The sequence below is a fragment of the Zophobas morio genome, unplaced genomic scaffold, assembly GCF_036711695.1.
Source record: "Zophobas morio isolate AGI-343-1 ecotype UQ-CSIRO unplaced genomic scaffold, CSIRO_AGI_Zmor_V1 ptg000002l, whole genome shotgun sequence".
Taxonomy (NCBI): Eukaryota; Metazoa; Arthropoda; class Insecta; order Coleoptera; family Tenebrionidae; genus Zophobas; species Zophobas morio.
Window position 1 is genome coordinate 8,483,111 of NW_026972107.1, and position 22,508 is coordinate 8,505,618.

The 22,508-nt window shown below is 42.6% G+C and overlaps 5 protein-coding genes and 1 long non-coding RNA gene across 8 annotated transcripts; 1 reads left to right on the forward strand and 5 right to left on the reverse strand.

Moving 5' to 3' along the window:
• The first annotated feature begins 454 nt into the window (after positions 1–454).
• On the forward strand, positions 455–3,185 carry LOC135126988 (nose resistant to fluoxetine protein 6-like). The gene is made up of 10 exons (XM_064053267.1): positions 455–636; positions 855–1,084; positions 1,139–1,383; positions 1,432–1,508; positions 1,557–2,098; positions 2,147–2,337; positions 2,387–2,486; positions 2,529–2,852; positions 2,901–3,009; positions 3,096–3,185. Exons 1-10 carry the CDS (start codon positions 468–470, stop codon positions 3,125–3,127), a joined length of 2,019 nt encoding a protein of 672 aa, XP_063909337.1. The 5' UTR covers positions 455–467; the 3' UTR covers positions 3,128–3,185.
• On the reverse strand, positions 3,142–6,712 carry LOC135126993 (TNF receptor-associated factor 3). The gene is made up of 4 exons (XM_064053279.1): positions 6,602–6,712; positions 3,668–4,681; positions 3,472–3,624; positions 3,142–3,425 (listed from the first exon to the last, which is right to left on the reverse strand). The coding sequence occupies exons 1-4, from the start codon at positions 6,671–6,673 to the stop codon at positions 3,225–3,227; spliced, it is 1,440 nt and encodes a 479-aa protein (XP_063909349.1). The 5' UTR covers positions 6,674–6,712; the 3' UTR covers positions 3,142–3,224.
• Positions 6,713–6,791: 79 nt separating this feature from the next.
• On the reverse strand, positions 6,792–10,991 carry LOC135127003 (caprin homolog). The gene is made up of 3 exons (XM_064053291.1): positions 10,679–10,991; positions 10,293–10,627; positions 6,792–8,056 (listed from the first exon to the last, which is right to left on the reverse strand). Exons 1-3 carry the CDS (start codon positions 10,817–10,819, stop codon positions 7,234–7,236), a joined length of 1,299 nt encoding a protein of 432 aa, XP_063909361.1. The 5' UTR covers positions 10,820–10,991; the 3' UTR covers positions 6,792–7,233.
• LOC135127029 (uncharacterized) lies at positions 8,889–10,286 on the reverse strand. The gene is made up of 2 exons (XR_010280164.1): positions 10,100–10,286; positions 8,889–9,274 (listed from the first exon to the last, which is right to left on the reverse strand). It is a non-coding gene; the product is annotated as an uncharacterized LOC135127029 (long non-coding RNA).
• A 290-nt stretch (positions 10,992–11,281) lies between the features above and the next one.
• On the reverse strand, positions 11,282–17,332 carry LOC135126961 (uncharacterized). Of its 3 annotated transcripts, none has more exons than XM_064053226.1 (10): positions 17,286–17,332; positions 17,052–17,228; positions 15,217–16,877; positions 13,805–14,910; positions 13,630–13,733; positions 13,441–13,578; positions 13,044–13,290; positions 12,711–12,994; positions 11,541–11,723; positions 11,282–11,492 (listed from the first exon to the last, which is right to left on the reverse strand). In XM_064053226.1, exons 3-10 carry the CDS (start codon positions 16,842–16,844, stop codon positions 11,403–11,405), a joined length of 3,780 nt encoding a protein of 1,259 aa, XP_063909296.1. In that variant the 5' UTR covers positions 16,845–16,877; positions 17,052–17,228; positions 17,286–17,332; the 3' UTR covers positions 11,282–11,402. The 3 variants fall into 3 exon arrangements, with proteins under 3 accessions (XP_063909296.1, XP_063909303.1, XP_063909311.1); XM_064053233.1 differs by having other exon boundaries at positions 17,291–17,308; XM_064053241.1 differs by having other exon boundaries at positions 13,630–13,729; positions 13,801–14,910; positions 17,052–17,322.
• Positions 17,333–17,382: 50 nt separating this feature from the next.
• On the reverse strand, positions 17,383–22,476 carry LOC135126979 (DENN domain-containing protein 5B). The gene is made up of 9 exons (XM_064053255.1): positions 22,029–22,476; positions 21,866–21,975; positions 21,645–21,821; positions 20,719–21,594; positions 19,471–20,666; positions 18,912–19,421; positions 18,483–18,862; positions 18,240–18,435; positions 17,383–18,101 (listed from the first exon to the last, which is right to left on the reverse strand). Exons 1-9 carry the CDS (start codon positions 22,102–22,104, stop codon positions 17,903–17,905), a joined length of 3,720 nt encoding a protein of 1,239 aa, XP_063909325.1. The 5' UTR covers positions 22,105–22,476; the 3' UTR covers positions 17,383–17,902.
• Positions 22,477–22,508: the final 32 nt, after the last annotated feature.

Sequence of the window (22,508 nt, forward strand, 5' to 3'; positions counted from 1 at the left end):
CAGTGATAAAAATATATATGAATAAAGACGCTGTTTTCAAAAAAGAACAGAAAATAAAATAGCAAAAGAAGACGTAAATAACAACAAATGCAAAGAACAAAATTAAAGAATTATAAAAAAATTCGAGACGGCAGACAGACGGACAGATGGACAGACAGCCGGAAACGGGAGACCTATTTCTTCGTACTCTAGAAGTCGTGAAAACATAAAATTAGAAAGTCGGCCGACGCTCAGGAAGTAAAAAGAAAGTTAAAACACAGAAAAATAGGTCCAGCCAGTAATAGATATATTAACATACTATCTATTTGGCAAATTTTTTCAACCTTTTACCTTTCAGTGAAGAGTGATCATAGGTCTGATTAGAGATAGCAGCAAAACCGATTTAATCACGATAAAACACAGTTCTCCAATTATTTTATTTTGATACTACTAGTATTCATTTATTACACGTGATAATCGCAACGAAGATGATTCGCTTGTTTAGTGCCTTTTTATTATTTTTCTGTTTCATACAAAGTAACAATGGTGAAACTCTTTGTGAAATGTTTGAACATTCAGCTGCTAAATCCAACATTAGCAAAGCTTGCTTGAAGCAAATGCACACGGTCTGCAATACTCCGGAACTGGGATGGAAGTGTATGTATATACCAAAAAAAAACCAAATATATACTAACCAAACACAATAACATTTTTAATCACAGGAATTCAAATAATTCACCAGTAATTAAAAAGCAATCTGAGTTTATCTCTGATTTAGAACGCGGTCCCTAATTGCTATAAAATTAGTAGCAAATTGATAAACTTAAACAGTCTTATCGCTCCATATTTCTAAATTACTTATCCATGCATTTCAGTATATGACGCTACATCCAAATTCCTCACCCCGGGAATGTCATACAGCAACGTCATCGACTATGGCAACTTCCCGGAATGTCTGTCCATTGTCCACGAAGATCGGAATGGTCAAATCCGTGGGAAATTTTGTGGAATATCCACAATCATAGTAAACATATTACTAACACCAGGAACTCACCAAATTTTGACCAGTCTGGGTATTGATCCTAATGCTACAACGCTACAAATAGTACCACTATCAATTATCAGTGATAAGTATCAAAACTTATTTTGGAAATTCTAGGTTTCGATGGAGACATTTTCGCAAGTATCAAAACAAGTAAGGGACATTTTAATCCCCGACATACCCTACGTGATTTCAAAGTACTCATCGTGCGTACCAGACGCTTGTACCCCTCGAGAAGTCGCCCACTTTTACTGGTACGGTTATTTGTTATCCGATCTTGTACCTTTGATAACATACACGGATTTACCGTGCGAAACTGTTGATTCAAACACGGAGTACGAGGCAGGCGATATAGCTGTAATGTAAGTACCCATTTGTCACTCTTTCCAGTTAGTACTTTCTTCTCGTAGATGTTTCTTCGCAGTGATAGCCGCGTTAATGATTGCAAGTACCATTTACGACGCACTTTGCCAAAACTTCAAAAAAAGTAACGACAGAACTCATTTGAAACGCCAGTCTAAATAAGTACTTTCAGAACCGCACCACCCTCTCCTTCTGGCGTTTTCTGTCCTCTTCAATGGAAAGAAACTTCTCGCTATAAGCAACAACACCACCGAACAAATCCAAGTTTTCAACGGAATGCGTTTCATTAGCATGATGTGGGTACTATCCTTTCACGCGGTCTCAGTTTTCCAAGCTGGTATCATCAGTCTAGAAAACTTCCCGGAAGCGAAAGATTGGGACCAAAGCATCTCGAATCGTTACATAGAAAGCGGTCTTCTTGCAGTCGATACCTTTTTCTTCATGGCGGGTTTTCTTCTAGCTTTTACTTACTTAAAAACCTCGGAAGAGTCAATTGGAGCGCAATTAAAGAAAGTACCGAAGATGTACCTCCACAGGTACTTGCGAGTAACACCCTCTGTTGGTGCCATGTACTTGGTTACGATTACCATTTTCAAATTCATGGGTACAGGGCCCACTTGGACTCTTGTTACGAAGATGTTGAGAGACACCTGTTTAAATAGGTGGTGGAAATTTTTCCTCTACGTTCAGAATTACACCGATCCGGACGACATGGTAAGAACTGTGAGATTTGAAAAGTGGTACTACTTTTGGTAATTTCAGTGTGTGAATCCGACATGGTACCTCTCAGCTGACATGCAGATGTTCATTTTGGCACCTCTAGTACTAATTCCGATGGCCGCCTTTATAAAAAAGAGCTTCAAAGGGGTATTTTACGGCCTGGTAGGTGTGACCCTGCTCGCTGTTATAATACCAATTTTCACAAGATATTTTGGTGATCAAGCGGCCGGAAAGTGGGTACTTGTTTCTAATTTAACACCATTATTAATGTTCCGTTTGTAGTATTTACACCGCTCATGAAAGGTTCAGTGATTTTCTTATCGGACTTACCTTTGGGGCTACCATGAGGATGTACAAACACAAACCTTACATTTTCTCGCCTGTAAGTACTTTAAGTTGACACTTTACTTCACCCAAAATTAAGCTGTGGAATGTTTGTCTTTGGGTTATAGTACTACTGGTGTCACTTGCTTTCAATCTTTTCTGGTTCGACGTCTTGTACCGCTACTATCTTCTAAAATACACACTCTTCATGGCTTTCTACAGACCAGTTTGGTGCTTGTGCCTAGTTTTTATGGTTTATTCTTGCTACCACAACCAAGGGGGAATCATACAGTGGTTCTTGTCAAGGCCATCGTTCCAAATTTTGGGAAGATTATCGTACTCCATGTACGTACTTCACGTTCTTGTGGAGGTTTATGCTGGAGCTACATTAAAAACTAGTAGTTACTTCAGTAACTATTTCTTGGTGAGTTAGCTAAACATTTTTAGCACAGCACTAGTTATTTGTTTTTAGTTCTATAACTGGTGCGGACATTTTATCGTAACGCTGATAGTATCGGTGATTTGGGTTCTGGCCTTCGAATTTCCCATGCTCACTATTGACAAATATATTCTAGGAGATGGTACGTAGTGACTGGTTGATAACAGTCACGTGAAAGATCACGTGTCGTAACCTATAAAATGAAGTAACCAATTATTTGCGTTTCAGACCGAAAATCATCAGCCAAGCGAGAAAATTAAATGAAACAACACAATGTATTTTCTTATTTATTGCACTCAATAAAGTTTTTTACAAAAATCGTAAATCTTCAACCACTTTTAATAAATAAATAATGAGTTATAACGTCGTCTCGGTCAACAATCTCCTATTTTGCTCGATCCGAATTTCCAGAAACACTTCGTTGTTTTTCAAGTATTGCGACTTCGTGAGAGTACCATGTGGTATAAAGATATACGAAAATGAAGATTCTTGTGGTTCTTCATTTTCTTCATCGCCTGTTTGCCTTTTCGCGACGATGTGTTTGGCAAAGTTCTTCGGCTGCAAAAAACCAGATAAAACTAATTTAACCAAAGTTCTTACCAACATTTTCCGAATTTTCTTGGTCGCGTAGCGACACAGTTCCTTCAATATGACACGGCCACTTCAAAAGGGCGTCAAAATCGCCCTTCAGCACGTGAATGGAAACCAAAGCATATCGATCCTTCCACTTCTTCAGACCATTCAAGTACGCTAAGATCTGTTCAATTTTTAAAACGTTGCTCACATTTAGGCGAACTTACCCTGACTTTGTACCCGAAATCGTGCGTGTAGAAAATCGGGCTTTTCAGAACGGAGTTGGATGATTTCGATTTGGACATTTTTGCTTCAAAGTCGGTGATTCTCCAAACGAGGTGGCCTGGTGTCGACGTTCTGGCATCCGCAGACGCCAAATTTTCCAGTATTTCCAAATCGAGTTTAAGTTGGTCAAATTGCTGTCTAAATTTCGCGAACTCTCGGTCCTGTATTTCCAACTTTTCAGCCGTTTCTGACGCGATTTGACTTATAGTTTTAATATCGAAGATGACGCTGACGTTCTTTGCTTTCTGTTCGTCCATGACTTGTTTTAAACCGTCTACATCTTTGCGAATATCATCAATTATGTCCTTTTGCTCGTTCCATAAGGCGTTAACTGAAGCGTTCTCTTGGTCAAACAAGTCCTTAAACTCGTCCAAGTTCTTAGCAAATTCGAGATTAGCTTGTCGGTTGTAGTTCTGCTCTTTTAGGAAAGTGTCCATTGCGATGTCTAGATCCATCCGGAACTTATCCAGCAGACTTAGCTTCTGTTGGAGACTAAGCCAGTGGTACTCGCTCTCACTTCTGGCCTTGTCTAACGACGTCATCGCCTGTTGTAGAGTTTCCAGTTTGTAATCAACGGCTTTTTTCCATTCTAGAAGCATCTGGTTCTGATATTTGATTCTATCTAAGTCCTGGTTGTTCCGGGAATCGATGCTGCTATTCGAGGACGACGATAACTCGTAGTTGGCTAATCGTGTAGACAATTTCTGGAAGTCGCGTTGTAACCGTTCTAGTACGTCTCTTGTTGAAGTATTGTTGAATCGTCTGTCTAGAGAAGCTGTGTTGAGGGCGTCATCGTAGGTTTCTATGGTGTCGGTGGTGGTTGTGAGTCTTGTCATGGATCGTCCAGGTCTGTTGAGGCATTCTTTTTTGTGGTTGGGCATTTCCATGCGGGGGATGTAAGAGCCGCATTTGTTGGGGCAAGGGATAAGGACGTTGCCGCAGACAGAAGTGTGACCCTAAAAACGAAATTCTGAGTTTACAGCACAAAAAATTAATATATTGTGGTGTCCCAGTTCGAACTGAAATTTCGCGCTGAGAAAAAAACGGCGCAAAATCGCGTTTGAATAATTTGAATTTGAAAAATAGTTAATACAATCGTTAAACATAGGCAACTAGGTGCAGAGATCTTCAGCTGGAGTGGGAGACCGTCTAGAGAATTACTGAATGTCAATTTTAAGTTGGTGGTTAATGAGGGTTGGTAACGGGAAAGTCGATTTGTTTTGGGTTTAATGCGTCACTTGTTGTTTCTTTGGTCTGAGTGGAAGTAACCACATGGTGAAAATTAAGGGTAGGTTAAATTTAGTTAGTAGTTTGATAAAATAATGAAAATTTCGCCGAAGTCAACACATGGTGTCAAACGTGTTAGGGAATTCGCTTACTTAGTCTTCACTGTTTTGTTTATCAAGTTATAACTTAACTTAAGAGTTGTATCATAACACACTTCTTAACCACTCTCTCAAGATTGCTAATAACTAATCTGTGGCATTTAAACTGATTTTAAACATTGAGGATCTGAAAAATTACGGTTAAATTCATACCCTCGTGGACTAGAAAAACTGAAGGACTTTAATATTTTCTTCCAGGTTTAACAGTTTGAATTTGAACATTTATTCTCGAAGTATGTTTTTTTTGCATGCGACATGGGGGCTTCGGTTCACGAGATATTCGGACGCAAAAATCAACAACAGAAGCAACAAGATGAAGTCCACCAATTTCGGCAATCTTAGCAGGAGTTCAAGTTTCGCGGGTTTTAAAATTTTGTTCACATGTGAAATTATGGCGGGATATTTCGGTTATCACAATGTCTACTTCACCTTCCTGTATTAAAATAAATCGAAAAAATCCACTCATAGTAAGTAAATTTGATAAGCCGGTTCTGAGATAATCGATAAAATAACTCTGTCCACACATTCATATTTTTAGAAAAGATCCTCCATAAGTAATTTTAAAAAATGAAAATATCACTGAAAGTCAAACAATACCTTTTCGATATTTTCAGGGCAGATGTATTTAATAATTTTAAGGTGACGTCATCAATTTTTAGACGAAAATACCCACACTGATAGGTACAATGAAATACCAAACGCAAAGTTGTGTTCCCAGAATTTTAAAATATTAGATAAAACGTTTCTAAAGTAATCTATAAAGATTCCTACGCAATAGTGAGGAAACACGTAACACTTCGCCCTAAAAGAAAAAATAATTTCGCTGGTATGTTGAATGATGTCTGTAATCTCTAAATCACCATTTTTTTACTATAATTTCAAAGAAGTTCAAAAGTAGACAAAGGAATATTTTAAGGATAAGTCAGGCGAAATTTTGAGATGATATCATCAATTCTTCGAAGCCAGTGATCATATACATTTATCATATTTATAGCAATCGTAAATTACAACGAAAGTAATCGACACACTAGTTTGGAAAATTATTTTTTCAAAATTTTTCAACACATTGACCGAGAGATAAGGGAACCTGGCATTTTTTATTAACGACTGAACACCAGGACATGGAATTCACTCTTTAACTGTCGTTCGTCATATAAGAACTAAAATATCAATTTCATATCATAGCTGTAGGAAGGATATTTGGAGTTGTGATGTAAGCAACGTTTTTTAACACGGGTTGCATGTAATTCCACACTAATACAGCTTTTAAGTAGAATTTTCTTCGCTGCGGTTATTTACTTCTTTGTTTCTATGATCACAATTATTAAAAAATACACCAGTGGCGTACGCGGAAGACAAGTTAGTTGCGTTTCTGACTATTTGTTTTAGTGACTATTTTTCTTCTTGGTGTATGTATTTATGTCGATTTAAATGAAGTTCTTTAATTAGTGTTTAAATGCGTAGCGTTTTGTCTCTTGTTTGAATACTTACCATTTCTGTATCATTTTCGATTTTCTTGTGGCAGAAATAGCACGTAAAGGGGTTTTTGTGACGGTCCATCATCACGGGTCAACACCTCACTGCGGCAAACATTTCACAACACGCCTAAAGATAAGATATGGCAAATGAGCGATAATGAATGTTTGAATAATGTGTAACTCGTAAAATCAGACAAGGTTAATTGTATACCAGCTTTTTATTAATCCAATTAATTATAATCAATTAGAATTAATTTCATAATGAAAGCCAATACTAAAAATTTCCGAAGGTCCTAGTTTCTAGGTAACGATACTGAAAAGGTACAATAGAAAAAGAAGTAAAAACTGAAAATGCCATTCTATGATAAAAAGGTTTAATTACCACAACGCATTGTGCTGTTTAACCATTTTCAATAACACTCTAAATGTTAAAGCATAGATATCCATTGGTCGGAGCCAACCCAAAGCGCGTCCCATATATACACAACCTTCCGTCGAAAACGCAACCAATCACTCCACACTTTGAGTTCACACCCCTCGAAAAAAACCGTTACAATTGACTTTAGTGACTTACAATAAATTTGTTTTAATCATAATTAAATTAAATTAAAAAAAGGACTAATATCGGCTCGTCGGTGAAATCGCTTAGTTATGCCTATTCCCGGGTCTAGGTCCGTTCCTGCTTTGTCTAGGCCTGTTACTGTATCCGTTATTGTTCTGGTAATACGATTGGTTGTTGGGCCGCGGGGGGCGGTTCCCCCCCGCGCTGCCCTGCCCCTTGTGCTCCTCCTTGTGCTCCTCGATCCCGTTGTTGCCCGACACCGGCGGGATGGGCGGTTGCGGTGGCAGATTCGTCGGGATGTTCTGGAAGAGGGGCGGCAGCGGGATCGGGGGCGGCGGCGCGCTGACGAAGCTCTGGTTCGTGAACGTCTGGCTCGGAATCTGTTCGGGCGGAGTGTCGATCTCCGACTCCTGCAAGAAGAAGAAACTCCCCGTCCCCAACATCTCCGTTATCGGCCTGGGGGGCTGCTGCTGTTGTTGCTGTTGGTAGAACAGCTGCTGCTCAGGGTTCAGCGGCTGCTCGAGGGGGGGCTGCTCCGTGGGCGGCTGCGGCATCATCGGAGGAGGCAGCGCGTCGATCGACAGCATCTCCATGGGGGGCAACTGCTGGGGCGGCTCCTGCGGTGCGATCGGCTCGTGGCTGACGGCCGCCTCCGCCGGAGGGACTTCAGGTTGCTCGCCTTCGGTGAAGCTTTCCATCACTTGCACCTGATCGAAATAGCCACTCTCGTGGATTTTTCCGAGAATTTCCTTCACCTGGCTGTACGTGCCGCCGAAGACTTCTTTCGGCTTACCGTCGACGACGGCCAGGAGGTGTTCGGCGGCCGCCTGCACTTCGTTCGTGAACGCCGTAGGGTTGCCGGCTTCATGTTTCGGGGTCACAGCTGGGTATAAGTCGTCGAGTAGTCTGCAATGAAAAAATAAGAAAAGGTTGAAGTACTCGGGGTTCGAAAACGGGAATCTATTGCTACTACTATGATGCGCCTGACCTTCATTTTTATGATACTGCCAGCGATAAAATTATAAGATTTCATAAACCCGGTGTATGTGATTTTTTATTTACCAAACCCGGCTCGTAAAGTGTGAAACAATAGGTACTGAGCAGGAAATTTCGCAAGCAAAATATAGGGCGCCCGTGGAAAACGATCCATACCTCGGAATAATTTACGTATGTGAAAACGTTTTTGTTCCCAATTGAATTTCAACCGCTCAAAACAAACTTTTTATGAGTAATAAATCAAGAGTCCAACTTATTGGCGATCGCGGCTACTACATCCATTATTTATGACTGGATTTTACGAAATGTTATAGCGACTGCCGATTTGACAGGATTTGAGAAATAAAATTAATTTCATTGCGCATTTTTTTGTGACTAGAAAATCCATACATCTCTTGAAGCCGTTTAATAAAGAGGGACTTTAACGTCACGTCGCATGGTAGACCCGCAAGGTCGGCTTGTCATTTAGGTCTTTATGTGCGACCGTCTGCCCATTATCGTGACAATAGCCAGCTACGTGCTATATCAGATCCCATTCCCCCTTCATATAAAATTATTTTTGGATTCGTGTACACATAACCTGCTTAACTGTTTAATTAACAACATGTACGACATGTGTTTATATTTATTGCTCGTATTTGCTTGTAATAAATACTGCTTTCTAATTAATCCTTTAAGCACTAGAAGCTTAGTATACAAATTCGGCTAAATTAGAACTGAGAAAACTTTTACGTAAACACAGTTGTATTAAGCAAATTAAGTCCGGCGTTCGTAACGAATTTGTTTACGACGCATTTATTTGTGTATATGTACTTAGTTTGTTATTCCAGATTAACTAAACATGTAAAGGTGACTGCATTTGACAAGGCTCCTCAAACACGATTCACGTGATAAATCATCGGAATGGAAGTGTTTTTCTTTCTATTTAATAAATGGTTTGTGAAGTAGATGAATTAATTATTAGCCATTCCTGTGAAAATGTTAGTGTGTTCGATATTAAATTACTATTTTACTTGTCAAATATTACACTGTTTTTGTTGGTTTGTGTTGGATAATTTTCGAAATGACTTCTTGCGGCCAATCAAGATTCCAAACATTTCCCCTCCCCACCAATATCGATGGCGTCATCTGAAAAGAATGCTAAACACATCACAAATATATAAGGAAATCTTTATTAAAAAAATACGCTCATATCCTGTATTCTTTGAATGAAAAATAAGAATTTAAAATAATTAGATTACTTCAAATATGGAAAATGTGTTTTTACCCATGGTTTAATAATAGGGTCACATTTTTGCTTGTCAAGCGATAATAAGGGGGCATTATTGCAATAGGGTCATTTTGGCAGATGTTCAAGTAGTTCGGAAATTTTCGGTAAGCGACACAGCCATTCGGTCGCTTGCCGAAAACTCCCGAACCACTCCCAGAATTTGCAAAAAATTTTCGAACAACTCCCGACCGCCGCCGAGGTTCCGGACATCAAGTTAGAGTAGGTAGCAGGTCTGTAATAACGAATTTTTAATAAATGGTTTAGTTTAGGTCCCCGTAAGTGGGTTTTTGTGTTATAATATTCCACGCACCAAAATATCAAAATTATCTTAGAATTCCAATTTCTAGATCTATTTATTGAGCAACTTAAAAATGCAATAATGAATTATTTGGCAACATCCATTGTTGTTAAAAAAAAGTGCACTGTCATCAGAAATCCCAAAAACAAATGACGCCACCTTACTTCCCTTGCCCAAAGTGAATAAACTTTTTTATATTTAGACGCGTAATAAAGCGTATTAAGGGTACTCATAAAAACAAGCCAAGATCCACATGTATTTGTTAGAAAATGGAAAAGTAGAGGCGATAATCCTCAAATTTATCTTTTTAATAATAAAAGCGTGTAAACAATCACACATTTTTGAAGCATTTACTGCGCATTAAAGTACTGAAGCTCTCACATACGTGTTTTAAGTAGAACATAAAGTTTTCGTTGCTGCAGATGTGATACAATGCCACAATAAAATTTGATCAGGGTTTGGCATAAATCTGTATCACCCTTATTGGACCTTTACATATCATCAGAATTGTTCAATAAAGTTTGTAGCCCCTTAAAAAAACCCATTTTGAAAATCTCACAATTTCCGTGCCAACTCACTTGAGATCCGTTTCAGTCAACTGCGCCGCCCCGTTTCTCCCGTGCAGGAAGTCGTCCCTCACCGCCTCGTTCCCCATTTGGTTAAGGGCGTCCTGCACCAGCAGGATCTCCCTTAGCCTCGCCAGCTCCGCTTGGTTCTTCGCCGCGGCCTCCTTCTTCGCCTGCTTCTTGGCCTCCTTCTCCGATACCACAGCAATCCCAAGGAACTGTTTATATATGTCTCGGGCGAACTCCAGCGTCTGCGTCACCTCATTGTACTTCGCTACGGCAGTCTTCTGGTCGGCGTTGAGCTCCTTTCCCGCGTTCTGCAGGTCCCTGTACGACTCCAATTTCGACTGCAAAAGCAACGTCCTCGTGACTGCGGAAAATTACCGCTGATTACTCACTTTTCGCTTTTCGAGGTTCCTAATTTTGTGCTCTACGAGGGTTATGACCTGGCGCAGGGGCGTCGACGTGCCCGAGGACTCCGGCAGAGCGTTTTCGGGGGACACTTGCTTATCAACTTTCACGTTCGCCGCCGAAGGCATCGTTTCAAATGTTTTTGGGGGGCTAACTGAACACTTTTTGCGCTTCCCTACTTTGGGAAGTAGGGCACCTGGCTGCAGAGGAATTTTTTAACGGAAAGTAACACAAGGAAACGTTCGAGATTTGTTGACAGCACAGAGGGGTTCACTCCATCGGAAAGCCGACAGTGCACTGGCGGAAGCCGGCGGCGGCCATTGCTCGCGCGCCATTGGTCCAGGCACCGGAATTCGCGAGGGGCGGGAAATTCAAACGACACCGTAAAAATTTTTACAAAATGTCAAAAACGTTTTATTGAGAGGTGTGCTCGGAAAGATCACCAGTTCTGTAAGAATATAATAAACAATATCACTTTTTTTTACAATCGAAAGTCGAGCACAACGAAATGCACAGCATGACATGGCGAGTAACCATTACTAATAAAAAATTATCTTCCTAGTCTTGGCTAAACTATATTCATTACATAATTAAAACAATACATTTTTTATTTGTATATAAACTCTCATCAAATATAATATACACAATTTTGATATTTCTTAAAAGTCCTTAGATTTAAGTAAGTCTGTTTTTTTACTTAAATTAAAAACATCACTGCGTGTACACTGAATTATTTTTCATTTTTGAACTGTATTCTATACAGTCGATTTCCGCCCATGAAGTACGTACCTCCAAAAACAACTGAAACACAGAAATGAAACACACGACCACGACGACCTCCTAACTTACCTGATTCAACCAATGCTCATCTGCCAACAGTTCATTTAATATACAAGTTGTATCCTTATTTGGATCACTAGTCCGTTTTTCACCTACACGTTTCGCACATTCGATATACATCAAGTATTTTTGATGAGTCACTTTATTCGACAGTTCTACGCGAGCCGCACATATCCGACACATCAAGAAGTTCTGCAAAAAAAAAATACTTCAGTCTTTCATTACACCCATCTAAATCCTAAAACGACAATTTACACAACTCGATAAAGTCCGGTAAACTCGCTGGTTGCTTGGCTACATAGATTTAAAAATAATAATCAGTTGTCGAAAAATTTGGTGGTGCTAGGGTTATCTTTTTCGAGAAATGCGCCGAACGATCGGTTACATTCGTGTAAAGAGTCGATTCGGAAATGGCCACCATTGACGTACCTATATTACAATAAGTTGTACGATAAAACGCAAATACACTGGGGATTTACAAAATTTAATTTAAAAATAGATCATCAAAAGGATTTTAGATGACATTTAACCCGAGATATTATTATTAGAAGTAAAAAAAATTAAAACATGATAAGTTTGTTGTATTCCAAAAACTACTGATAAATTTGTGTTTTAAAAACTACGATTGTAAATAAAAATCTAAAACTGGAACTTTGGCTACCAAAACTTAAGTGATAAACCTACACTTGACCTAGAAATGAATTCGTGTTTCCACGTACAATAAACACTTTTGCCAGAAAAAATATTTCATAATATAATTCGACCTCCAGTGTTCAAAAAGGTGTTGTTTGTTCATTATAGTTGAATTTTCACTCATATATCAATGACTATTAATGACATAAACAAATTAAATAGGCCAAAAAAACAAGTAAATTATAGGCATGATAATAAAGACGATTATCTACGCACGTACAAGGAAACTATAATATTTTTTAATTAACATGAACAGGTTTTGATTTTATGTTTCCAACATAGTAAATGATTTCTATTCTTTCCTTTCTGGAAATCTCTAACAAATCCACCTCCAACTTTTCACAAACAAACTACCAAATTTTTTTACGACTGACCCTACTTACAACTTTATAGTCTAGTAGCCCATTTTAGCTATTCTGCATTAAAAACAAATTTTAGCCCCAGCCAATCAATACAAAAGTTTAGTCCGCGGTCCGCCCAACTCACTTTCTCGTTCATGGCCTTGGGGTCTGGCTGGCACCCCTCCAGCGTCGTCGAGTTGTACGGCTGTCCGTACATCAGCACCCTCACCGCCACCTCCATCCTCCCGCACGCCGCACAGGTCTTTGCGTGGGCATCCGACGGGTTGACTTCTCGTATCACATTGAAGCATGGCCACGTGCACACGGCCGCCTGGACCGCGGGTGGCCACCGCAGAAGCGACAGAAGTTTTTTCTTTTTGCTGTCTGTGATGTCGTCTATCATTTTCACGTTCGACAAGAAGTACTCATCTGTTGAAAAATTGAGTAACGACAATGGCGGCTGACGACTCGATACTACCTTTTTCTTGGAAGATCTCCGTCAAAAAATTGCTATCCAAGGCTTGCGAAATCAACGTTTGTATGTACACTTCGAAATTGTCTTGGTAGCCTTCACAGTCTTTCATGCATTTTTGCTGGTAGTCGGTGTCGATGACGGTCATTTCGTTACGTAAGAACTCGACGATGGTTTCGATCGGGGTCTGGCATTTGTAGCGGACTGGGATCGGGACGTATTGCTTTCTGCTCTCGGGGGTCCAGGACGTATACTGAAAGGCGGCTTATTATAAAATAAGCTAAAGGTAAGTGCAAGTTTTGGGCGGCTTAGAAAGTCTAGAAATAGTTAAAGTGGCTGTGCAACTTATCTCAAGTGTGTAAATAAAGAGTGTTAAAGTACGTGACACACAAATGGTACCAACCGTTGAGATATTTCTGTACAATGTTAGCCCATTCTGCTCGAACGGCTCGTATTTCTGGAGCAAAGTTTTACCATCTACCCTCCAGATAGCAGGCCAGTCTTGACCAAGTTCCGATCTAATTACGACAAACTCACCCGGCTAAAAAAACGCAATCAATACCGTGAGTACAAACAAGAAAAAAAAAATCACCTTGAATGGATTTTCGTCATGCGTAATCAAAGTATTATTAGACAAGGAGGCGGCAATGTTATCTTCTAAAGTTGGAGGTGCGTTCTGTTTATTACTTTTACTACCTGTAATGTGTATGTAATGTAAAAGTAATCAAAATATTTTTGTTACATAACACAGATATAACTAGACTTACTTCTACTTTTCTTGGGGTTCCCATCGCTGACGTAGCCATCAATCTCTTGTATCCCTGCTCCCTGTGCAGCTGCCGTAATAAGATTTCTCTTTTTCTTCGTCCCGGATTTGCGACACTTCTTCGAAATAGGAACAATTTCTTCACCGTCTTCCTTCGTGGCTTGAGGTGTCCACGCAGGATCCGAATCCGAGTCCTGAAACTCCGGCGGCTCTTCAATATCATCATCGGCTTTAATAAGGTGCTGGAAATTAGTCTTTTCTTTCGCCGCTCTCTTCGTCGACTCCCTCCTCGGTATCACCTCTTCCTCCTTCTCTTTACTCTTCTCTTTCGGCGGCTTCTTGATCCTCTTCTTGTCGCCGCTCTTCGTCGACTTTTTCCTACTCTTCTCCTTCCTATCACTACCCTGATTGTTAAATTTTTTATTATTGAAGAAATCATCGTCAGACGTGATCCCATCACTATCACTATCAAAGCTATTCCTTTTCCTCTCTTTCGGCAAAGGAAAGTACCTAGGATCATCCTGGGGGTCCCCCTGGGACAACCTCGTCACAACCGGCGGCGGCGGCGGCGCTATTGCAACCGTCCCGTTACTCTCGGGCTTATCCTCGTTGTTGATCTGCGGCTTCGACCTCGTCCACGTCTGTTTCCTGTTCCCTCTGGAAATCGGAGGCGGCGAACTGTCCCTCTCTCCTTGAAGAAACTTAAGGTAACTACTCATGAACCCGGATCCAGGCCCGTTCGGTTTGTCTTTCGACAGAGAATTCGGTGGCTTGTTCACCACGTTATTGGTCGGTGCTCTCGTTGTTCCATGCGACAAGAAATTCAATTCTTCTTCGATGTTGGGGACTACGACTTTAGGCTGGTCTTCTTGCGGCTGGAATTGCGCGGGGGTCGGTTGAGCATTCTGGTCCGAGTAGTTGTTGATAGGCGGTAATTCGACGGTGCTTGGAAACTCTGCAGGGTGAGGAGGTAAATGAAAAGGTGCGAAATATGGCAACGGCGGCGGCGGATGGTGGCCGTGGGGGTGCGGCACCATCAGACCTTGGTGCTGTTGGTGGATAGTCTGCGTTGTGAAAATTTTCGACGTCGGAGGCGGCAAGTTCCACCTGTTGGGAAAGCGCTACTTGTACTAACAAAAATGAGGATTTCACGAATGTTTCGGACATCTAGTGACCTGTGACGTTTGCCACTTCTTAGTAATAGTGGACATTACTGAAGTTTGAATTAATATCAAAATAATTATGACACTTGAACTATCGTTGCCATTATAGTTACACACTTTGAAAGAGGCGGAACAATCACTGCCTACTTGGATGTAGAAAAAATGTGACGAACTAGTCTAAATATGTTCAGAAATAATGTTAACGAAAACAGGATTGACACAACTGATACCAACTGCATTTACTACTTACCTATCAAAATCGAAGTAGGCCCCGTTTTGTTGTTGGTTCTGCGCCCCCGTGCTATGCGCCGGTGGCGGTACCCTGGGAACGTCCGCCGCCACCGGCGGCTGCGGCTTCTCCGTGCTTTTCCTGCGCTTAACCTGAGGCTTAACTTCCACTTTGACTTCAACTTGTGGCACCTGACAGCTCTGTTGTTGCTGTTGTAGATTTTTTACAATACTCATGGGATCGCCCCGACAACTCGATAAGTCCTGCAGCGTCACCTGGTGCCCGCTATTCGAGTCAAAATACCCCGGTTGTCCCACTCGTTGTTCCGCCACTGCATTGTAACTATTAGGCTGTGCACCGGCCTGAAATTTTCTCGCTTGCTGCCGCTCTTCCCAACAGTTCTGATTATTTTGTTGTCGTTCGTACCTTTCCGGAAAAGTCTTTTCGGAGGTGTTTAACGCACGGGTGATGACCGAAGGATACGCTACGTTCGTCGTTTGGGAGGTGGGGCGCGGAACCGAAACGTCCAACGGAGAAGGAGGTGTCACTTGATTGGAAGTTTGTTGGGGGGAGGAGATTGAGTTCATTGGGCTGTTATACATCGGGTAGGCGGGGCTAGGGGCGTGGCCAAGCGGAGAAGCCTGAGAATGGGCTTGGAGGGGGCTGGGTCTACGCGGTACGACCACGTTACAATCCGGTCCGTTCGAGTTGTAATCCGAACCGCTCTTAGGCCTTTGAAAATCTTGCTCGGTAGAAGCGTTCTGCGGATAGTGGCGATAGTTGGAGTTTTGGAACTGGGGGGTGCGTTTACCCGAGTAGTTAATCCTCCCAGGGGCGTCCATAATGGAAAAACTAATGGGAGAAGACTGGCTCTGAGGCTCTTCGTTGTTTCTCTGTCTGTCATTCTGATTGTTAAGCTCTGAGTAGATTTTCGTTTGCGCTTTCGTCTGTATCTGGGGGGCGGTCTGCTTGATGGGTCTTTGCGCGTTGGGGGAAGTGAGGTAAGCCCTGGGTGCCTGCGGCACCCGGTACTCCTTGGAGACGGCGGAATTCGACGGGGAAGAAACAATGCAAGACTGGATATTAGAATTGGAGGAAGTAAAGGATTTGGTGGTGGCGGTGTCGGCAAAGGTGGCTTGGAAGAACGTGCCCGTGGGTTGCGAGGGCTTGGCGGTGGCGGCGGGGCTCTGCGCCCTGGTGACGGCGGTCTTGGCCGCCGCCAGCTGCGAGTTTATGTGGTTGAGCGTCTGGGCGGCCGCAAAGTGTGCGTTGAAGTTTTCGTACGTCGCCGCCTTCGCCGTTGATGTCGGCACCACGCTCTCGTGCGGCAGAATGCCGAAGGGGCTGTTCTGCTGCCAGCCGGCGCCCTGCTCGAAGAAGGGCTGCTGGTGGTAGTCGCCGTCGGGCTGCTTGGAGGCCAGCGCCCGGTGCTGGGTGACATAGTGGGCGGCGGGCTTGGAGCCCGCGTGGTGGAACAGCGGGCTGAAGACGGTCTCGTAGCCCACCGGCGTGGGGGAGAGGAAACCGCCGGGCAGCAGCTGGGCGGTGGTGGTCGGCGGCGCGCCGCTCGTCGGGAGGTGGTGGTCGCCCTGCACCCCCGCCAGCCGGTTATAGGAGGCGTACGCCGACCATGGCCCCACGGGATCCATGCCTGTCTCCTAACAGTTGCTTAGCCATCCCATCTGCAAACAATCGAAAATTGGGCAATGCTAACCTTGACGGGCGGAAATTCCTGTCTGGGGGCCAATAAGAAGCCGCTATCGTGACCTCTGACATGAGGCTGGCGGTCGCTCGGCGGCCTTCCGCCGCGAGCGCCCGCCGCAGGCGGCCCCGGACCCGCCGAACCGCGCACTTACTTCTCATTGAGAAAATTCCTCCTCAGCAATAACGGCCCTTGTTCGGTCTTGGTAAATATGGCTCCATGTCTTTGAAGTTGCACCAAGCACAAAGTACGAAAACAAACAACACAAAATTAAAACGACGACGCCGGCACAACTCCTGTGCACGAAACACGTGAGTTTAGGGAAGAGAAACTAAAAACATTCATAATTAATTCGGTCATTTGCGTATTTACGACATCGTTTAGCCACCAAACTTTAGTCCGCCATTTTACCAGTTCACCAACAATGGGCCAGCGCCATCTTTGACGACCTTCAAAAACACGCGCGGAAATCAAAACAAACCAAACTTGTTTACATGGAATTTATTATTACAACTTAATTACAATCTCATCTAACGGAATTCACTAGAATTAACGAGTTTTTTATAGGTTGCGAAACTACTTTGGCTTTGTCGGGTTTCGGGGGCGCACTTCACCCCAACACGTATCACAACAATGGGTTAACATCAAAATAATTTCACGTTTCTTACATTATCACAATCAACTCACGAAATTCAACCGTTCCATTCGACGTCATGGCTAAGAAAGCAAAAAGGAAAATTAAACTCTGCTCAAAACACAACTTACGAAAACAACAGTAATAAAATAAAAAGTCGGAAGACGCTCCGTGCACTCGTTTGATCAATACAAAAATAAACATCACTGCTCAAATTATACAAAATACTAGATGTAGCTTTGGCAAGGTTACAGGAATAGTCTTTCTATAAATGATTTAGGCCATTTTAAAGAATATTTACAAACTTACAAAAATATATACACAATATCACTCCAAATAATATCAACGGCAAATTGAAAAGACTAGAAAAATTAGACGTGAGATGAAGGCGATGAAATCCCATGAGTTACTGAATTTTCAAGAACGACATCCAACTCGTCCAGAGGCAATAAAATCTGGCGAAGAAACGTCAACAAACCCCTATTTCGCAGAAACGACCCTTCTTCGTACATTTCCAAAGTCACTTTACATGACGCCATCGGCACCAGCATCCGGTGCAACAAGTGTTCCCTACATAAAAAATCATAAGTCAAACCCCTTCTGGCGCTTAAAGCAAACTACCGCTGTCAAAAGCGTGTACTTAAAAAATGACAGGCGGTACTTCACTTTAAACCCCGCCCCCAATCCAGATCAAGATTGAGCATTCACCTGACACTTAGACAAATGAACAGCTGGAACTTCCCATCCTTCCCCAGCGCTTTACTAGTACACATAATCTCGTCAATTAAATGACAGTAACACCTCCAAACAGCTACAGTTAGCTGATGGTTACGTTCTAAACTGGCAGTGCGACTCCCGGTGCTCTCCTCCATTAGCTCTGTCTCGAATTGTTCCTTTACGCGCACTAAAACACCCAATTAACCAAGTTATATACCACCTAACCTCAATTACCAAAATAATCCCAAACGTAATTTTTCCCCACGAATAACCTCGCCGATTTAAACCCCATAAGAAAAACATTCTCCAAACAATGAACCAAACCGTTCTCCCCACACAGGAGGGCCGTCAGAGTCGTATTTCGTTCGGAGTTTCGCCGGTAGTGCCACTTAACTATGTTATTGACACAATCCCCCAACATGTGTTGAATTTGGGATTGTTTAAGCTCGGTACGGGGCGGTCCTGGAGACCTGCATCGAGGAGGCGTACGCCCTATGCTCCCGGTTTGGTTAAGCTCCTCCCCTTCGACTTGAGTGGGGAGGAGGTTCCCCACCAATAGACGCTCGGTGGAGCTGTCGTCCACGCCTCTTCCTAGCCACCGCCCGCACGGAAATCTACAACACATCCAACACTAATTTATAATACAATTATAACCAAATTTACTTGTATGTGTGGCCAGTGATCTCGTTCCTCACTAGAACGTAGTCAATCATCCACTTCGCGTACAACCCTGAATTGTCATGACCTATCCGTAAAGTCGTCAAAACTCCTAAATTATGATGTTTGTACTCAAAGCTCAAACTGGATTTTGGTACTGGAATGCGAATTGTTTCGGACAGGGTACCCGAAAGCACGACCCATGCGTTGGCCGAAGTCGTTGCTCCTTTTTTATTTGGGGCTATCACAATACGGTAAGGTATCACAGTGGTGGCGTATGTACTGGTGAAACAAAAATAATCCACGGCGTTCAAAGACAACAAGTGGTAGAGAAATTGTTCCTTTTCTTCTTCGCAGCGGAGGAAAGCGGAGCGCTTGTATTGGCTGCGGAGGATCGATTGGTCATAAAGGAGAGAGCGGAGGTGTTTCGAAAGCTGCTTTTTTTCTAAGGCCAGACGCACCCACGCCTTGGCCATGCCGATGCCGGTTTTGACGTCAGTCATCGCTTGTATGTTACTAAAAAGAAAACATATTTATCAAAAACAAGATCAATTTAATTTCTTACCCCACGTCGAACAGAAGCGACTGCGGCAAAAGCGGCAACTCCCCTCTGTGGTCATGCGGGTTCAAATATTTATTTTCGATTTTTTCGAGCTGATGTATCTCTTGATAAATCATCAAGTGGGACCACAAAGCCGACTTGCCTTTTTTACGCTGAAGACCGTGCGACCACACTCTTTCCAAAAATTCACACAGTGAAGCCACTAAAGTGTTTTCTTCGACGGCTCCGAAGTTGTCCGCTGCGTTATTACTAGACAAGGTCACCCCTTCAGCCCCTAGCTTCGCCAAGAGCATCCTCTTCGTCTTAGCCTTACAGTCTTTGAGTAGCTTTTCCACAAAGGTCCAATTAGCTTGCGCTATCAAAGCCGGCGACATATCTTCGCTTTTATTGCTTTTATCAGCGGCTAAATGAGGGTGGCGCGCAAAAGCTAACCCTTTCCGCAACGCGCTAGCTCTCGGAATACTCCCCTTATTCACCACTGGCGTTTTATTCAAAACCTCTTTATCCAGAAGCGGAAAATACCGACTAATATTCGCCCTAACGATCATAATTTCCTTCGGCTGGGGCGACTCAAAGTCCGGATTCGTCAACCTCCGTTCCAGCAGCTTCTGCGTATCATGCGCCGAAGTGCACGGCTCGTAACACAGCGACCTTATCAAATTTTCGCCGCCATACCGCTGCTTGAGAAGCTTAATCCGGTTATCAAAAATAAGCAAATTATTGTCAACCTCGCCCCAAGTCGATAAAATCTTATTGTCGATCAGTGTGGCAAACATCTGCGATTCGAGAAACCGCCACAGGAACAGCCGGTGCTGCTCGGGTTGGTCCGACAAAAACGACGCTTTATCGAAATTCTGCATGGAATCTCTGTTATTGAACCAATCGTCTTTGTCCTGATTCGGGAAAATCACGAAATTCTCGTACGACTGGAAAATGTGCACGAAGCGATTGAGGAAAATCTCGCGGATCGAATTGTTGAAACGCAAGTCCTCGATGTAGGAGTCGGTGGGCTGGGTGGTCTCGTTTTGGTCCAAAGCCACCCCTGTACGTCTTACGATGTCGGCGATTCGTTGGAGGGCTTCGGAACGCGCTGAGCCCGGGGGGGAGGGCGGGCGGTCGCCGTCGAGGGTGTCGTGGATAGAGAGCTTGCGGCGGTTTTGGGGGCGGCCGGGGAGGGTGCAACTACGAGACATGATTTCCTGAAAAAAATTGAAATTAACAATTTTTTTTAGAAATCATCAAATTTCTTACTTGGCTATTCCTAGTGTTTTCCGAATTCGGCACATGCACTCCATATTTGTCCAGAGCTGACCAAATCTCCGCCGTGAACGCCTCCAAGTGCGGAAAAGTAGCGGTCTCTTCAGGTCTTTGAACTTTACACTTGTCTAAGTCAACATAGCAAAGAGACGCTTCAGAAGCGACTTTAATATTTTCAGAAGAGGCGTACAACCCCATTACAAAAGGTACAGGGGCGTCTAAAAAATGGTGAAGCGAGGCAGGCAAAATGGGCACGTAGACGTGGGGCCACGTGAAAGGAAACAACAACGAAGTGATCCCTTCAGCCACCACCATCAACCTCTGGCAATCTGTACTTCTAATCAGAATTTGATTTTCCAAAAGCAGACAGGTGAATATTTGTACAACTATATCGACTCCTAGCCAGAGGAACATCAGTCTTAAGGGATAGTCTAAATGGGGGAGTTCCAGAGGGGGCGCAGGACATTGCAGAACTGCAGTAGTTAGAGGTAAATGGGGGTCACATGGAGGTAGAGAGATCAGTAAGCTTTTGCCAGGAGACGGCAGCTGCATTTCATAGAGAAGATTAAACACATAGCTTTCAATGCTTAAACCAACGGCAGAAGCTGTTCTTTTAGGTACACATCTAAAGAGATTCTCGAGAAAGGTTTTACACGCTTGAACGTACGCAGTCTGGGAGATTATGTTTATACTTTTTGAAACAAAAAGCTTGTCTTTGGATATATCATAATAAGTTAAAGCTGCTCCACTGGGATTGTGTGTACTGAGTTTAAAGTGGCGAGGTAGCGACCTTGATTGAGGTCCCTGGTTCTGCGCATTTTGCACAGCCCTGACTTTTAACCCACTTGATAATTCTGTGATATACATAGCCTACAATAACATTAAATTTAATTTGAGTTTTAAAAAAACTGATAACGTACTTGGAGCGTTTGCATAGCATTGCAGATGTCTCTATTTTTAACTTCTTCATAGAACACTAAACTAAAGCCGTAGCAGCGCTTCCCGTCCTCCCTCGTTATGAGAAACGAATGGAAAATAGGCGCTTGAGTCACTGAGTGTTTCTGAGTACGGAATTTCAACCCTTGTGGCAAGCAAAACTGCAACTTTTGGTTATGACGGTTTCGGGTGTGTTTTCACTCACCATGCAAACTGCTGAAGCGTCGAAAGGGTTATGAGGCACGCTTTCGGGGTAGTGGGCTAAGACTTTGCATTTGTATGATCGTTCCAGAGGGGATACATGTAGGTTGTCCTCTGCAAGAAAACGGGAGCAGGGGGTCACACATCGCTACAACTATACACAATACCTGAGAATTTGTCCGGTTCCAAGCCTGAATTCAAATCCAGGCCACAAATTACGAAATAGTCCGCAAATTTGCTCATTTTGTCGAATCAACTTAACCTAAAATAATCTGAGAAAAACTGCCAAGAGAGTAGGAATTAGTAGTTTTTATCACAAGACATTGTTGCTTAAAATTAACGGTTTGTACTTTATGCGTTTTAAAAAATATGTTACATATTTACGCTCTATTTTCTTTTGGCTGCGGCCATAATGGATTTTTCGCCGACTGACACTTTCTACGACAGCGGGTCTACGACACAAAAACTACTATCACTATTTATTCACAAAAAAAGTGGTCAAGGTTGAAAGGGTTATTTGCACTTCTACAACGCGTCTGTAATTACCCCAAACTGTTTATTTAATCATGATTTTCGTTTGGCAATATTATTCGAAATAGTTCAATGTGCAAATGTCATTCACCCCATCTACTTGTCAAAAGTGTCAA

Bases quoted from the DNA above. Each gene is read 5' to 3' on its own strand.
- LOC135126988 (XM_064053267.1), top strand. From the start codon at position 468: ATGATTCGCTTGTTTAGTGCCTTTTTATTATTTTTCTGTTTCATACAA. The intron at 1,085-1,138 runs GTACCACTATCA...TGGAAATTCTAG, and splicing joins ATGCTACAACGCTACAAATA to GTTTCGATGGAGACATTTTC. The intron at 2,338-2,386 runs GTGGGTACTTGT...TTCCGTTTGTAG, and splicing joins GGTGATCAAGCGGCCGGAAA to TATTTACACCGCTCATGAAA.
- LOC135126993 (XM_064053279.1), bottom strand. From the start codon at position 6,673: ATGATGGACCGTCACAAAAACCCCTTTACGTGCTATTTCTGCCACAAG. The intron at 3,625-3,667 runs GTAAGTTCGCCT...AAAATTGAACAG, and splicing joins ATTTCGGGTACAAAGTCAGG to ATCTTAGCGTACTTGAATGG. The intron at 3,426-3,471 runs GTTGGTAAGAAC...GGTTTTTTGCAG, and splicing joins ACCAAGAAAATTCGGAAAAT to CCGAAGAACTTTGCCAAACA.
- LOC135127003 (XM_064053291.1), bottom strand. From the start codon at position 10,819: ATGCCTTCGGCGGCGAACGTGAAAGTTGATAAGCAAGTGTCCCCCGAA. The intron at 10,628-10,678 runs GTGAGTAATCAG...TTGCTTTTGCAG, and splicing joins GGAACCTCGAAAAGCGAAAA to TCGAAATTGGAGTCGTACAG. The intron at 8,057-10,292 runs GTGAGTTGGCAC...TTTTCATTGCAG, and splicing joins TTGACTGAAACGGATCTCAA to ACTACTCGACGACTTATACC.
- LOC135126961 (XM_064053226.1), bottom strand. From the start codon at position 16,844: ATGGATCCCGTGGGGCCATGGTCGGCGTACGCCTCCTATAACCGGCTG. The intron at 12,995-13,043 runs GTAGTATCGAGT...ATTTTTCAACAG, and splicing joins GGAGATCTTCCAAGAAAAAG to ATGAGTACTTCTTGTCGAAC. The intron at 11,493-11,540 runs GTAAGTTAGGAG...TCTGTGTTTCAG, and splicing joins ATGAGCATTGGTTGAATCAG to TTGTTTTTGGAGGTACGTAC.
- LOC135126979 (XM_064053255.1), bottom strand. From the start codon at position 22,104: ATGAGCAAATTTGCGGACTATTTCGTAATTTGTGGCCTGGATTTGAAT. The intron at 21,822-21,865 runs GTGAGTGAAAAC...CAAAAGTTGCAG, and splicing joins ACGCTTCAGCAGTTTGCATG to TTTTGCTTGCCACAAGGGTT. The intron at 18,863-18,911 runs GTAAATTTGGTT...GATGTGTTGTAG, and splicing joins ATCACTGGCCACACATACAA to ATTTCCGTGCGGGCGGTGGC.